The sequence below is a fragment of the Amblyomma maculatum genome, chromosome 2 (genome assembly GCF_055883805.1).
Source record: "Amblyomma maculatum isolate TAMU_Amacu chromosome 2, ASM5588380v1, whole genome shotgun sequence".
NCBI lineage: Eukaryota > Metazoa > Arthropoda > Arachnida > Ixodida > Ixodidae > Amblyomma > Amblyomma maculatum.
In genome coordinates this window covers 200,848,590-200,864,622 of record NC_139345.1, presented here as the reverse complement: position 1 = coordinate 200,864,622, position 16,033 = coordinate 200,848,590, and the positions used below count along the sequence as shown (strand labels likewise).

Here is a 16,033-nt window from a genome sequence, read left to right as displayed (position 1 = left end):
TTACAACGGCGATAAGCGTGCAACACGGCGAGAGTTCGCGCATGCGCAACAATGTGGAACGTCGCAAACAGATATTGTGGCAGGGCGTGTGTCTTTGTGATCTGAACAGCGTAGCAGATGACGCTCTCTATTCGTGCGCGTGCGCGAACTCTCGCCGTGTTGCACGCTTATCACCGTTATAAGGCGCGGAGCAGCAGTTTGGTCGACGCTCGCGCTATATTGTTAAAAATCAGGGCGGCTGTACCTAGACGGAGAGGTTTTCACCGTGCAGACAGATCACCAGGCACTTTCGTGGTTAGAGAGGCTGAAAAACCCTGCAGGCAGACTCGCGAGATGGGCGCTGACGTTGCAACGTTACGCGTACGCCATTGAGTACCGCCGGGGCAGCATGAATAAGGTGGCCGATGCTTTATCGCGCGCACCATTGAAGGCTGGCAGAAGCGCAGAAAAGGCGCAGACCAGCATTGCTAAAAGCGGCGTCGCCGCTAGTGGAGAGGAGGAAAGGGCGGGCGCGAGTGTCGCGCCCTGCGTAGTTAAAGAGAGAAAGGAGGCGGACAGAGGCTCCGCGCTGTGCTGCGAGAGAGAGAAGGCGCAGCAGCTGGTGGCGGCGACTACTCGCCTGCCAAGAAGCGAGGCAGAGAGAAATCTGTCATGGGGAGTAGCGGTCAGTAGGGAAGAGCTAATTGAGGCCCAGAAAGCAGACGGTCTATGCCAGCGGGTGCTGACAGAGCTTGCGAGTAGTGCAGCTTGCACCGGGAACGCTGAGGGCAAGTACGACGCGTATCTGCTGGGCGATGATGGCTTACTGCTCCGCTACATCCCCCAACTTGACCAGGAAGAGGCGATTGCATCCCCCTTCCCAGTCGTGGTCCCGAGGAAGCTGCGGAAACGATTCCTCCAGTACTTCCATGACTCAGCGCTGGCAGGCCATGGCAGCGGCAGTAAGACTTACGATAAGTTATGCCGTGTCGCGACCCGGCCAGGTATGAGAAAGGACGTGCTGGGGTACGCCCGTACATGTCCTGTTTGCAGGTAGCCAAGCCTCGGGCGGGAAACCCGCTGGCATGATGAAGCCGGTAGTTAGCAACTATCCGTATCAAGTGGTCGCGTGCGATATCATGGGACCCCTCCCTCGCTCCGCGCGCGGACACCAATATATCCTGGTAATAACGGATCACTATTCCAAGTGGGTTGAGGTTTTCCCCCTTAGGAAGCTTGTGTCAGAACGGATTTGGGAGAAAGTGTTGGAGGCATTCACTCGTTTCGGTTTCCCTTCCGACCTGATTACAGACAATGCCTCGTACTTCACAAGCAAAGTCTTGGTTGATTCCTGTCGGGCACTTCAAATCCGATACAGGAAAACGAGTCCCTACCACGCTCAGAGCAACATAGCCGAGAGAGTGAATCGGAATGTTAAGAGTATGCTGGTCGCGACGACCGAGCAGCACAGAGATTGGGACGCACGGCTGTCCGAACTGGCTTTCGCCACTAGAACAAGCGTGAACAAGTCGGTGGGTATGACACCTACTTACTTGAATTTTGAGAAAGAGATCGCTTTTCCGCTAGAGAACGCCCTACTTGACGCGGCGGGGCCCGCGCCCCCTCCGCTTACGCAGTACGCGGCAAAGCTCCGCGAGCGCCTTGAGGCAGCGCAGCGCGCGGCTCGTGAAAACCTCGATGACGCGCGCATGGAGCAAGCGGATCAGTACAACAAAGGTCGTCGTCACGTCGTTTTCAACACGGGCGACTTGGTACTGAAAAGAACGCACCCGCTTAGTAACGCAGCGCGTGGTTTCGCCGCGTCGCTAGCGCACAAGTGGGTTGGACCGTTCGAAGTTACGGCACGGACTACGCCACTCACCTACCAGCTGCGGTTGTTGGCGAGCGGTGAAACCGCTGGTCCGGTGCACGTCGCAGACTTGAAAGCTTACCACCTTCGCAAGGACGATAACTGCGAAGCGGGGGAAGCTCAAAGCGATGCAGCGATCTCCCCCAAAGTAAGGCGTACAGGTAGCAACCCGGTTCGCAACCGACGCTATAACCTAAGGCCAAGGTAGTGGACTACTTTGTCTAACGTCTTTGCTTCTTTCAGAATGCATTCTGATAAGATTTTGCAGCAGCCAGATGAGCCACCGTCGCTGGGGCGGGAAACCGCACCCAGCGCATGGTTCAAGGAGGGGCCACTTAAACAGGGGGTACCCCCCTAGTTTGTAGTGGTTTGTGGCCCATCATTGTGACCAGCGCGGCAATGCTGGCCGTCTTCAACGAGTCTGGATTGGAGCCCGCTGCCCAGGCTTGGAGCACGGGCCTCAGGAAGCCAGGTGTGCCCGGGGCGGAAACGCCTGCTGCAATGTGCATCCAGCACGGCGCCACGTGGAAAGGGGTCAACGGTGTAGAGCAGCAGCTCAGGGCCGCTGCCAGGCGTATCCGTGGCCGAGCCCAGCTGCGCTGTGACCCCGAGGATGTGGCCGCTGCCGGAGAGGGACTAGTCGGAACAGTCCCGCCATGCCTGCTGCTTCTCCCGTCACACGAACCAGCTGAGAGGGCATCCCGCCAGAGCCAGGCGACAAGCCTCTCTATTTTACGCAGACCCGGGCTCGGTCATGAACATGGCCCGGCTGTTGGCGTAGCCCGGGTCGGGCGCTGAGGGGAGGGAAGATGTAGGGCCCTGCACCACGTATCCGTAAGGCTCGTGCGCGCCGCACATTCGAAGGCCGCGCCACTTCCCAATGCTCCCTGCGCGGTGCCCGTTTGCCTCTCCCCGCTCGCTCGGGGATAACCGGTCCCGCGCGAGGGGGCTATAAAAGAAGGCACGCGCCGCCGTCTCGCTCTCTTGGTCCTTAGTCCCTGGCTCCTCATTCCTGCTTCGCTCCTGGCTCTCTCCACGGAAACGACCCGCAGCCACCCGGACGACGACCCCGGACAGCCTCGACGACGCCCGCGCTTAACGTGAGATAAAAGATGTTTGTTATACGGCCCACTGTGTGTTTGTCGTGCGCATCCCTCGGGCAGAGGAATCGCCCACAACCTGCACATAACAGATGTTATGGTAATCGGCCTGTAGGATTTTATGTGCATCCTTTCTCCTTTCTCTTTATAAAACAAATTCATTTTACTCTGCCGCCAGCTGTCCGGAAATCGCTTATTCGTTACGACTGTTTCCAAAGCTTTTAACAACGTTTCCTTACTTTTTGGACCAAGTTCATTATTCAGCTTGATCGGAATTCCATATATTCCTGTATATGTGTTTTCAGTATTATTTTTTTCTGCCTTTTTCCAGTTTAGATTGGTCAGTTCTAAGCTGCTTTGTGTTCTGCTACCTTGTGTTGCTTCCTAATTTGCGAAGATTACCCTATCGTCGCTCTAAATGACTCGGCTATAACTGATAAAATGTAGTTCACTGCGTTGTCTCCCTTTAAACAATTTCCCTTGTTATCTTGAATCCGATCTTGCTTTCTTTGAATTCTTTTCCCTAGCCAGCTTATATGGTTCCAGCATGTTCATGGTCCGCCTCTAGAGGCATCATGTATGTCAGCCATCCAGTGATCGGTGGACTGCTTTATTTTACTTTGGAAGAGGGCCTGTACCTCAAGTTTCTTTTGTCGATATGATTCCCATTTTCGATCGATTTCGTCCTGAGATACCTGTGCTTTCTTTGCCACTTGGTGTTCCCTCGAAGCAGCCCGTCGTTGTTGAATAGCTTTCCTGATTTCCTTATTACACGAGCTCCGTGGCTTCCTCTTTCCATTCCAGCGGTTTGCTACTTTAACCACATAAATTTCCTTCGTATGAGTAGTTATACCTGTTCATAATCCCAGTGTTCCATGGGGCTTTTCTCTATTGCTTCCTCTATGTCTGCAGCTATCCGCGCTATTGGATCGTCGTTTAATTTTGCGTTTACTTTTTGTCTAAGTTCCATTGCTCTTTTCATCAAGGACCCCATCTGCAGACTAATACGTTTATGATCACTTCACAGACTACACTCCCCTGCTTCATCTATTTCCATTTTTGTGACCTTGCTATAAATTCCCTGCGACATTAGAGATTAGTCAATGGTCGTCTGCCTCTTGCGAAATTCCCACGTGATTTGGCCTTCGCTCCGAAGACCTCCGGCGCTGCATGGTTATACATAAAAAACAATACACACACAAGAGAATTGAACAAAGACGTTAAGACAGATGATGCGCTCTGTGTTAACGTCCTGGTTCAATTCTCTTGAGTGTGTATTGTATTTTTGTGTATAACCATGCAGCGCCGGAGGTCTTCGGAGTCGTATAGCAAACTAGCCCGCTCGCAAGTGCTATTGGCCTTCGCATTTTGGAGTTGGAGTTAAAGTTTATTTCTTTCTTTTACAAGAAAGGGGAAGCCAAGGCAAAAGGCGGCAAGCTGACTGGGCCGTGGCTCCCAAAATAGATAACAACAGGCAACAGCACACGCCTCTAGTGTATATATATAAAAAAACATTATGCAACACTTACATAGCATATGTAAAAGATATGAATACATGCAGTATTCATTGGATATACAAATAAACAGATCACGCTGTCAATAACATAAATATTTACACTAAAAGCAAAAAATATTTACACAAAAAAGATTACATATGAGAAAAATACAGTTACTACCACCATTGAAATTATAGGGGATATGCATTTAAATATTGTTTTACGTTCTTTTTAAATACCCTAGGTGCCAATGGAAATTCCACATTTGGTGTGTTGTTGATTAGGGATGGAACCTGAAAAGTTAATTTCTGTTTTCCATAGTTAGTTCGAGTAATTGGTACACGTTTTTTTCGTGTTCGCAGGTCATACGTTACTGTAGATCTATCAGGTAGAGTAGTATACAGCGTATTATGGTGAATGTACTGCAGAAGACGAAAGTAGTAAATCTGATTAGCGGCTAATATGGCATATTTTTAAAATAAGGGTTCTGTAGGCAAGTCGCGCGGTATACCGTAATAACCTTCAATAGCTCGAAGAGCTTTTTTTTGGAGAACAAGCAACTTATTAATATTTGTAGAAGTTGTGGTTCCCCATATGAGAATACAGTATGTTAGTTTGGAATAAAAAAGAGCATAATAAATGGAAATTTTTAACCAAACGGGTACCAAATTTGAAATTCTGTAAAGACATCCTACAATTCTACTCAAGTATTTTACTAAATTTAAAATGTGCGTATTCCATGAAAGGTTTTCATTGAACCAAACGCCTAAAAACTTGTGATTCGTAACTTGCTTCTGTTATATTTAATTACTATACTACATTGAAGAGTGGTGTTGATCGGCCTAAATATCATGTAGGTAGTCTTATTAAGATTCAAACCGAGTTTATTTGCCGTCAACCAAATCTCTAAATTGTTTTAATATTCATTGACCGTAATTTCTAATCTAGACAAGGCACAGTCGGTAAAAAAAATATTGGTATCATCCGCGTACATGATCAAATCAGGTGGGTTAGGAATATTTGTGATATCATTAATATACACTATAAATAACAATGGTCCCAAAATTGATCCTTGGGGAACACCTTGCCGTATAACCATGTTAGTAGAGCAGCAGTTATTAACTCGTACAAACTGTAGCCTGTTCCACAGATAACTTCTTAATAAATCTAGTGGCACGCCACGGACTCCATAATCAGCCAATTTACTTAATAAAATATCATGTTGTACACAATCAAATGCTTTTCGAAAATCCAGGAATAAACCAAGGGTATATTTCCGACATTCAATGTTATCAATTATTTTTTCTTTTATGGTTAACAATGCTTGTTCAGCGAACCTTCGCTTCACAAACCCATACTGAAAGCTGGTTATAATGCTGTATTTGTGAAAGAACTTTTCGAGCCTAGTATTGATTACTCCCTCGAACACTTTGGATAATACGGGCAATATGAAAATTGGACGATAATTATTATTTTCATTCTTATTTCCACCTTTATGTACCGGGCATACTCTAGCTATCTTTAACTGATTAGGGAACGTTCCAGTTTGAAGCATTAGGTTAATGATATACGTCAGGACTTCACATATAAGCATTGATACGTGTTTTAGTGGCGATGCTTTGATATAATCATGCCCTGCTGATGCGTTATCTTTCATGTTTTTAATTAAATCATTGACTTCTTTTGTAGTTGCAGAATAAAAATTGACAGAATTTGGTAATGGATTAATCAAATTTGAGTACGTTGTACATGAGACTGGATTATTGAAAGCTGCGTTGCCAACGTTAACAAAAAACTCATTCATAGCTGTGGCTAAGTCGGTGCCAGTCATTATCCTATTACTGGTAGTTACTTCTAAGTAATCGGAGCGCGTTTTTTCTATTGAGTAAATTATTTACTTGATGCCACAATTTCTTTGCATCATTACACAGCTGTGAAAAGCGATCAACATAGTAATTGGATTTGGCACTTTTTAGCTCCTTATTTAATTTATTCCTGTAATTCTTGTATTCAGTAAAAATATCAGCATTTTTATCTCAATAAATCTATGGTACATCTTATTTTTTATCTTAATTTGCTCGTATAGCGCTTTAGTAATCTATGGTTTTCTAAACTTCTTACTTTTCACCTTTTTGTCTTTCAGCGGAAATGCTTCGTCATAATATGCAAGAAATTTGTGAATGAAGCCTTTGTATGCCTCATTTACATCGCTCATCTCATATATATTATCCCAAGAAGCACTCTCGATGAGTAATTTGAATTTATTGAGGGATCTTTCATTTATATCTCTTACCTTATAAGAAAACGCGGAAATGTTTTGCTTATTCATTCTCAGAGGAACAAAACAAAAAACAGGTAGATGGTCGCTGATGTCATTAGTAAACACACCAAACATGGTTTCAGAAACTAACACATTTGTAACGCAGATATCTAGCAAGGTAGAAGTAGTTGGAGTTATTCTTGTTGGTAAGGTTATGTTGTTAGAACACGCATATGTATGAATGATACTGTTTAGTTCCCGTGAAATTTTATCATCAGAACTTATATGTATGGTAACATTTATATTTGTTTCTTATATTTTGTTTCTCTATTTACTATAACAAGATCTTATCGCCCAAAGAAATCTAGCATTAGCTTCCCGTTGCAATCCGTGTATCCATCCAGATCGTCGATATGGCCGTTCATCTCCCCCAGCTGAATAATATTGGCCCCGTCTCCAAACTGCTTTTTATCATCACTGAGACATTCAACAAGATCCTTGCTTTTTTGCTTGCATTGGTGTCTTGTTCCTAAACAAACTACCCCTAGCCATGTGCTTATGCCGGCAATTGTTACTGATACCCAGACATGTTCTTTACAAGATGATTTTATTATTTGCCAATTTGTTTCCTGGTGTATCAACATACCTACCCCTCCACCCTTTTTTCCGTTCTCGTTCTGTTGCACCCTTCCCAGCCGTAGCCTTCTAGATCCCTGAGATGAGTCCATGCGGCACCTGGTGGCGAAACCATAAAACAAGCCCAAGAGGTCCAGTAGCAGACGTCCCTCGCTCGCGCTATGGCAACCTGCTAGCACAGCGCTCGTAACACCGCGGAAATAGGAAAAAAAATCTGAAAATCGATTGAGCAGAAATTCGCAGTGCGTGTCAGCACAGTTGCACATATGTCGTGTATTTCCTTCGTGCTCGAGTGATCGGCGCTAGAGAATTGATGCATTTCCAATCTCCGCGGAACACACTGAAAGTGCCTTCAACAATTTATATATAGCCTCGTCAGTTTTGGTTCTGCGATTTCTTTCCTGGTATCAACTGCCTTCTACAGGCACGGAACAACTACGGATAAGTACCAGTAAACAATACGTACTGCGCAGCTTCACTTCTCGCGTTGCATACATAAGTCGATATCAGCGCACGTATGAAAAGCTCTTAGTTGTGACAGCTTGATCATGGCGCTTTTTAACCTCGTTCTGCTAAGAACGTTATCACCATATGCGCGTATGGGAGTAGTCTAGGACGATCGGTTGAATTCTTCGCCGCGTCTAGCAGGCGTCTTGAGATCTGCAGGCCACGCAGCGCGGGACACTGTACTCGATCTCGGAAGGCGCACGTTACGAGAATTGGGCCCGAACGTGATCGTTCGCCTATATGCGGCCGCTCACTTTCCGCGTCGCAGCTTATCACACTTGAATAAGATCCCGTATTGGTATAGTTTTGTCGGCGACGGGTCTGTGACGACGACTACGCGCGATTAACCGCTCGAGCCGCGGCACCTCTTTTTTTTTTTTAATGTACTCTAAAATAAACTGCAATTCGCCGAGGACAAAACCCGCTTCAGGGCGCTCATTTGGTCAAGTGCCCGCATGCGTATCACACCTCACCAATTACCAAAGGAGCAGTGAATGTAGTTACACATACATATACATACACATATTGGATCCAGAATTAGCCTAATTACTATGTTAATCAAGGAATCAAGGGGTCGTTGAATTAAATAAAAAAGATATCGAAATCAACAGCTTATCTGTGCTCAAAATGCAACTTAGATGAGCTCATCTTTTGAACTCAAGTACATGACTGCCCTTCATACGTCTTGCCACAATCAAGTTTATTCTAGGATATTCCATACATGTGATATATGCTGAAGTAAAAGTGAAGTAAACATTGCACATTAAAAAAGGATGTCAATAAAACAAATAAATAACTTTGCATATATATCCACACATCACCTCGTCAACTGCGGCATAAATAACCCTCGTGAACAAATGAAAGTGAATGCAGATTGGCCACACATAACTGAAGCAAATAACCTTCCTTGCATATACGTAGAATGTGCTTTCTTGGACACCTGGCAATTAATTGCACGAAATGACTTGCGGCTGCTCTAAATGCTGTCTCATAAAACAGCTGTCAAGAGGAGCTTTATCAGGCGTACGAGCAAGCCAACGTACTCATTAGTTTTTCATGTTTGATGACACACTATTAAAGGAGATGGCTTTCTCGACAGCAGCTAGTAATTCTACAACTTCTTGAACGTTTTTCTGAATATGCAGTGCACAAGAGCATTGCAAGTGGGCATAAGCACTCACACTTGCACTGCTTATGCACAAATGCACTGCTTATGCTTATGCACACTTGTGTTAACAAGGGCATCAATGTCTAAGTAGTAGCGGCATGCTGTGCATGACTATGTCTGCGCCCGACATATATTTATCTTGAAACGTATTGCTTTCTGCACCATTCCCCACTTTTCCAGTTTACATCTTTTGAAGCTATATGGGCAACAGCAGCAAGCGTGGCATTGTTCGAGTTGTGTGAAACTATAAATGAGCATCAGGTACAAAAAGAACATGAGATATGGCAGCTATGTACCATAAAGCATAAGTAAACATTATTAGTTGCTCTACCGTGCAGCTTAAATGAAAGGCAAAACTGCTTACCACATACAGACAACAAAATCAGCAGTCAGCACAGCCCTAGGCTGGAACATCGTGTTTCCACTGTCACTGAAGCCACACTTCATGCTTTCACTTGGGGTTGACACATGAGTACTATCTATCAAAGTTAAGTCTTTAGAGCAGTGTTTTCTTGCTACAACTCCATCATTGCTGCGATCAGCTTGCAGTGAGCAGAAACTGTGTTGTTTTCTGATGAGAACGCACACTCAGACATTGTACATGAAATATTTTTATTACAAACCAGGGAATGATAAACTAGTTTTCTCCATGACAGTTGCACTGTTCTTTTGTGTCCTAATGTTTGAACAGCTATGACAAACACATAAAGTAGCCCTGCCATCACTTTCAGCTAGGTGCACAGTGTCATTCAGTATCAAAGATGTTATCTTCAACAAACACCAGAATACACATCGGTCGTGTAGTTCGACATGGAAGACCAGGAGGCATGCTTGAAGATAATGGTAGCAGAGCATATATTTAGAGCATAATATATATTCAGAGTAAAACTGGAAAGACCAAGAATTAACAAAAACAACTACTTTCTGCTACTTAACTAATTAGGGCCTAAGAATCTAAGCATGGAGTCCAAGGTCAGAATGGACTGAACTAGTCTTTCTTCAATCACTTGATAAACAAAGAAATATGGGCAGTAATTTCCAGTGGCCGAGTCTAAAAGCAAATTCGTATTGCTAGTCTGGCCCTACCCAGGGCCCCACTATATGAACTGCATCAAAAACAAATACAGCATCACTTTCTCCTGTAAGGTATAGAACCCTCTCCTGTCGAGAGGCTGTCTTCCCACTTGCCTCCTGCACCCTGTCACCCCATCGACACACGCGTTGCTGGTCATATTCAATTCAATTTCAATTTATTTCCCAGAATGTTCTGGTCGGTTGCCTGGCCTAAAAGCTGGGAGTAAACAGCTTGACGAGACCCACACAGCCATTACAAGGCAGGCCAGCATACAATAAAATAATATGCATACATATCAAGAAGCAAATACATTTTTTTTTTCATGTCTTAAATGCAGCTAACCAGATCATAATGTAAATAATGCAATGAAAATATAGGTATATCACAACAGCATCTAAATATCAGTTCAGCAAGCAAAACAAACTAGCAGGATATATTCACAGAACCACTGAAAAAAAAATGACCGCAGATAGTGCATACTTTAACAACGCTTTAAGTGCGAAATTATAACATAGGCCATGGATGGAAATAAGAGATAACTTTATAACTGTGAGATATACCATCGGATTACTTAATTACAAAACAACGGCGCAGTGCAGCTTTAGTGGACTGATTTATGTCTTTTAACTTATTTAAAATTGTGGGAAGAGTATACACTGATGTCTGCCTTCTAAAGTCCGTGCGAAAAAATGGTACCAGTCACTTGTCTGTGTTACGTGTGCTCACTAGATGTCGATTTTCTTTCAGCAGGATTGCATCTTTTATCATAGTTCTGAACCTGGAAGGAAAATAATATAACAACAGAATTCGAAATTCAAAAATAGTTTGAATCCTTACTACATTATATGTCTGGAGAGCTTGTCGAGTATGGGCTAACGAAGATATGCTATATGACGAATGGCTTCCTTTTGAATGAGATACATTTTCTCTGTTTGTTTTAGTAGTTGTGAGCCAAACTAGAGAGCAATAAGTCATACGCGAGATGAATATTGCATTATATATCTGAAGTTGTATTTTAGTAGGAAGAAACGTATGGCAATGAAAAATTACACTTGTCTCTGATAAGAGCTTATTAACTCCTGAACATGCGAATCCCAGGCTCATGGCTCGTTCACACTTGAGCATTCGGCGGCGAGAGCGCGCGATTTCCGCCGCCTCGGGAGAGAATCCGCCGGAAATCGCGGCGGAAAGCCGAATCGGTCCGGGACCGATTCTCGCCGCCGGATTTTTTTCCGCCGAATCCCATCAGCCAATAGGAAGGCGAGGAAGGTTTGAGCGGTGTCGCTCGGTGCAGCATGGCGACGGCGTGCTCGGATACAGTGCGACAAGAAATGAGCGTCACGGCGGAAATGCTTATTGACGCTGTCAAGCTCTATCGCTGTCTGTATGACAAGCGTCACCCGGAACATAAAAACAATGTACTCAAAGACGACATTTGGAACAAGATTGGCGCCGCCTTTGACATGAGCAGTACGTATGCCCCTTGTGTTTACTATGCCTGCAAATAGCATGTCGATGCTTATATTGCCACATTTCATGAGTCAGATGTGCCATGCTTTAGTGTATTATTGAATGTTAATGCTTTTTGCTTTCGGCACGGCACATAGCGTAGCTTGACGCTCTTTATCGGCGTACATAGCTTCCCTCAGTCAGCCAGTCTAGTCGCTCGTGAAGTCGAGGCCTCGAGGGTGCATGAAAAGAGTACTCAACTGTTTCTGGACATCTTTTTAGCGAGCAGATAAATGTTACCCCAAATGTGCCGTTTATTATAATTTAGTGCACGCATCTTGGTATGCCCCCACTCAGTTCCTGGATACCGCGATCAGTGCTCTACGTTTGCGAGGCTCGCTCCCTGGATTTGTATAGTGATTTCGCCAAACGCTCGAAATTAATTAATATGACAGTAAGTCCAATTTATCAAAAAGTTAGCCACGGCGATCAATTGTCATGCGTCTGGAATGTAATAAAAGTGCGGGTTGGACGTTTGTGTCCAACCGAACTCTTTCGTTCCTAATGTACCGTCCGTTGCGCTGTTGTACGTATGTGGCATGTTGTTCGAGGATTAATGCAAGGCCGGACCATTGCTTGTATAGAGAAGAAATTCGATGTATTACCATGACTCCTATTTTGCAGGAATCGCTTTCCAGAAAAAGTTCAAAAACCTGAAAGATACTTTTTTGAAGCAGAGAAATCTGATTAAGAAGAAAATGAAAAGTGGGGCAGGCGCCGCGGACATCCCTGCAATTAAGTGGAAACACTTCGATGCAATGATGGAAATTATGGAGCCAGTTTCCCCGGAACCAATGTAAGTTCAGTCATTGTTGTTTACTTTGAATTTGTAATACAAAAGAAACTGAACATCACATATGTCTTAAGGTCTTGCAAGCTAGCAGAAAAACTAGAATGCATCTGTGCTTTCCTACAATAATAATACTGTTACTTGTGTGTTGCAGCTTTTATGTCGACTACAACTGAACACTTCATGTGAATATTTGGATAATTCGTTTAGATAGCACAATGAAAGGGAACTGGTGAACCGTGTTCAGCAAATGCGCCGTATATCCTGTCCTCGTAGCAAGTCCCTAGTAGAAATGCACGTAATGCAGCAATTCTTTTTTTTTTTACAGTAATGTGTGCAACTGGTACGAGAAAGTGCAGTCAGCATCCCTGTTGTGTAGAGCGCTCGAAAGATGAATTTTTCTGCAAGAAAAGTCACATATCGCTGCAATTAATCAGTTGTAGAGGCAAAACACGAAAGGAAGTAGTGCCATAGAGACCTAGAAGCAAGGTAGACATGAGCACCTTGCCCAGTAATTGGGAGCCAGCGTCTGATTCTGACTTTTGTAGCCCGATATGTCCTGCTCGAGCGCTCTACACAAAGGTGACGCTATCTGTACATATATTATTACTGTTCAAGAAGACTAATATTCAAACGTTTTCAGCCTCTCCACCAATGTGGGATTTTCTGCTGCAAATGAGTGAGTTATGGCACTGCCATATACACACATATGTCTTGTCTGCAAGTCTTTAAGACGCATATGGCTCAAGGACTTGCAAATTATTAGAAAAACTAGAATGTATTTATGCTTTCCCACAATAATAATAATACTACTGCTTCTGTGTTGCAACTTTTACGTCAAGACTAAAACTGAACACTTCATGTGAATATTTGGACAATTCCTTAAGATAACACAATGAAAGGGAACTGGTGAACCGTGTTAAGCAAATTCGCCGTATATCCTGTCCTCCTTGTCGCAAGTCACTCGGCAGAAATACTCTTAATGCAGCATTTTTTTTACAGTAACGTGCGCAACAGGTACGATAAAGTGCAGTTAGCATACCTGTTGTGTAGAGCGCTCTAAAGATGCATTTTTCTGTAAGCAAAATCAGTTATCGCCGCAATTATTCAGTTGTAGAAGCAAAACACGAGAGGAAATAGTGCCACAGAGACCTAGAAGCAAGGTAGACATGAGCACCTTGCCCAGTAATTGGAAGCCAGAGTCTGATTCTGACTTTTCTAGCCCGATATACTCCTGCTCGAGCGCTCTACACAAAGGTGACGTTATCTGTACCTATATTATTACTGTTCAAGAAGACTAATATTTCAACTTTTTCAGCCTTTGCACCAATGTTAGATTTTCTGCTGCACAAGAGTGAGTGACAGCATTGCATCATACACACATATGTTGTCTTTGCAAGTCCTTGAGACACATATGGCTCAAGGACTTCCAAACTAATAGAAAAATCTAGAATGTATATGTGCTTTCCTACAATACTAATACTGCTGCTTGTGTGTTGCAACCTTACATGAACCATTATCTCAATGACAGAGCCTTGGTCAGCCATTTTCAAAACATTACCGCATAGATTTCACTTCTGAACATTACAATGTGTGCCTTTAGGGCTGCTGGAGATACAGAAATGAATTGTCAAAGAACGTGCAACACGGAAGATTGCACAAAAGCAAATTAGTTTTCTTGTTATTTCACAGATATCAAATCACTTGAGATTCATTTTTTTTTCAAGGAAGCATCCATATGTACCAAAATGTTACGTAATTCAAAGCATGTAAGCATTCACAAGCCTTTCATGTTAAACAGCACTTATGGCATGTTCACTGATTGGGTCGGCAGTAATGTTTCAAGCCTTAGTTTTACATATTTTATTTCCATTTATTTACCCTAACAGCCCCAGTGGGCATTAAATAAGGGAGGAAGCAAAAACAATGAACCAACTATAACAGTAATGAGGCAATGTAACAAACGAGCATATAGGAATACATCAAAACAATTGGTCATTACATTGAAGAGGGGGGGGGGGGGAAATGAAATGGTGAACAGAACAGTATAGAGCGGCAGTAAGGACATGGACAAAGAGCATTTAGGAATACATGGAACCAAGCACATAGTAACATTTTTACTGCGGTATAAGAATACTAAAACTTGCAAAGGAAGTGCAACTCTTAATGAATGTAGGCACACTGTACAGCTTAATTCTGTTGGGTGATCTTTCACATAACGGTGTAACTTATGTCTATGTTAATGAATTAGTGTAAGATAATCGATACACACATAAGTAAAGATATAATGACAAAGGAACCATTGATGATAATGTGTCATGCCCTTAAATGTGGAGCTTAATTGTCTAACTTTTATTTATCAAATGAAGTGAAGGTTACTGATTGCCGAATAGTATCATGGAAGGTTTGTTCATGGCGCACTTATGGTGCCGTTGCAGACAAGCACATGCAGAAGAAGACCCTCAGCCGCAGGAACCTCTTCAGGTTCCTGCACAGTCCCAGGCAGTACATCCACCTGGGAAACATTTCCTTCCAAGCACAGGAAGTGAAAGGTGAAAAACAAAACCTATTCACTACAGCACTTCGAAATGGTGACAGCAATTTTGTCTGCATTGTAGGTCACAGGATATGCCAGAAGGAGACAAGGACTTCGAATCTGAAAGGTATCTGTTGTGCATGTGCACAAAATTTGTGTTACAAATACAATTTCTTTATGCAGTGCATGTAGCATGCTTATTATAACAATTTGGTTAACAGAGTTGTCTATTTTATAGCTGTCCAAGGCCAGCAAAGGCTCAAAAAAGTGCCAGCACCACAGAAAGGTAAAATGCTTTGATATAAAATTAATGCCCATTTACCAGAACAATTCTGTTTCCAGCTCTTCAGAGGACATGCACCTTCAAGTTGCGTCAGCATGTTTGCAGAGAATTACAGCTATTAGCACAGAGAAGCAAGACGACGATTTGCCATATCGTTACTGCATGGCACTGGTGAAAAAACTGAGAGCTTTAAACCCACTCGAGCAAGTCGATGCCATGCATGAAATTGACAATATCATGTACCCTAAAATGAGGCAAGCAATGTTAATGCTCGACCCTTAATTCACTATAAAATAAAGTTGTGGTATTTTTTCCTCTTGAAACAATGTTTCCTTTTGTCACATTCACTGCCACACAATTATATGCTATGCATTATGTTGAAATTCTGAACCCAATAATGAAGGAGGCACTGGCCAAGTATGACAACTGCCCCCGAGCATTGTGGAAGCTTCCAACAGCCTGTTGCAAATGAGACGCTCCTATCATCCATCCAACTAGTTACAACTGTGAGGTTATGAAAAGAAAAAAAAAAGTCACATATACTAATGCACATATCTTACCTTTTCAGTCAACGTTCCTCCTGACCATAGTCACCTGCCACGGTACTTTCCCGTCACTGATTAGGTATTGGCAGAGCGTCCCTAACGTCGTAAGCAAGCCTGTAATGCAAATGTTGTGCAAACACGCATCAAGTACCATGACGCCTACTTTAAATGTCTGCTCTATTCATGAGGCTAACAACATGAGCTAAGGACTGACAAATTACTGAACTAGCATGCAGATGATTCACAGTTAGCTGCAATGTCTTGGTACCTGGTTGAATG

At 43.5% G+C, this 16,033-nt stretch overlaps 1 protein-coding gene across 1 annotated transcript; it reads left to right on the top strand.

Moving 5' to 3' along the window:
* Positions 1-11,440: 11,440 nt before the first annotated feature.
* Positions 11,441-15,496, top strand: LOC146200927 (uncharacterized). The gene is made up of 7 exons (XM_084592476.1): positions 11,441-11,561; positions 12,225-12,396; positions 13,034-13,069; positions 14,829-14,942; positions 15,009-15,053; positions 15,165-15,212; positions 15,269-15,496. The coding sequence occupies exons 1-7, from the start codon at positions 11,441-11,443 to the stop codon at positions 15,489-15,491; spliced, it is 759 nt and encodes a 252-aa protein (XP_084448602.1). The 3' UTR covers positions 15,492-15,496.
* Positions 15,497-16,033: the final 537 nt, after the last annotated feature.

Excerpts from the sequence above, each read along its gene's own strand:
- LOC146200927 (XM_084592476.1), top strand. The coding sequence starts at position 11,441 with ATGCTTATTGACGCTGTCAAGCTCTATCGCTGTCTGTATGACAAGCGT. Across the intron at positions 11,562-12,224 it reads CGCCGCCTTTGACATGAGCA|GAATCGCTTTCCAGAAAAAG; the intron begins GTACGTATGCCC and ends CCTATTTTGCAG. Across the intron at positions 14,943-15,008 it reads CCAAGCACAGGAAGTGAAAG|GTCACAGGATATGCCAGAAG; the intron begins GTGAAAAACAAA and ends TCTGCATTGTAG.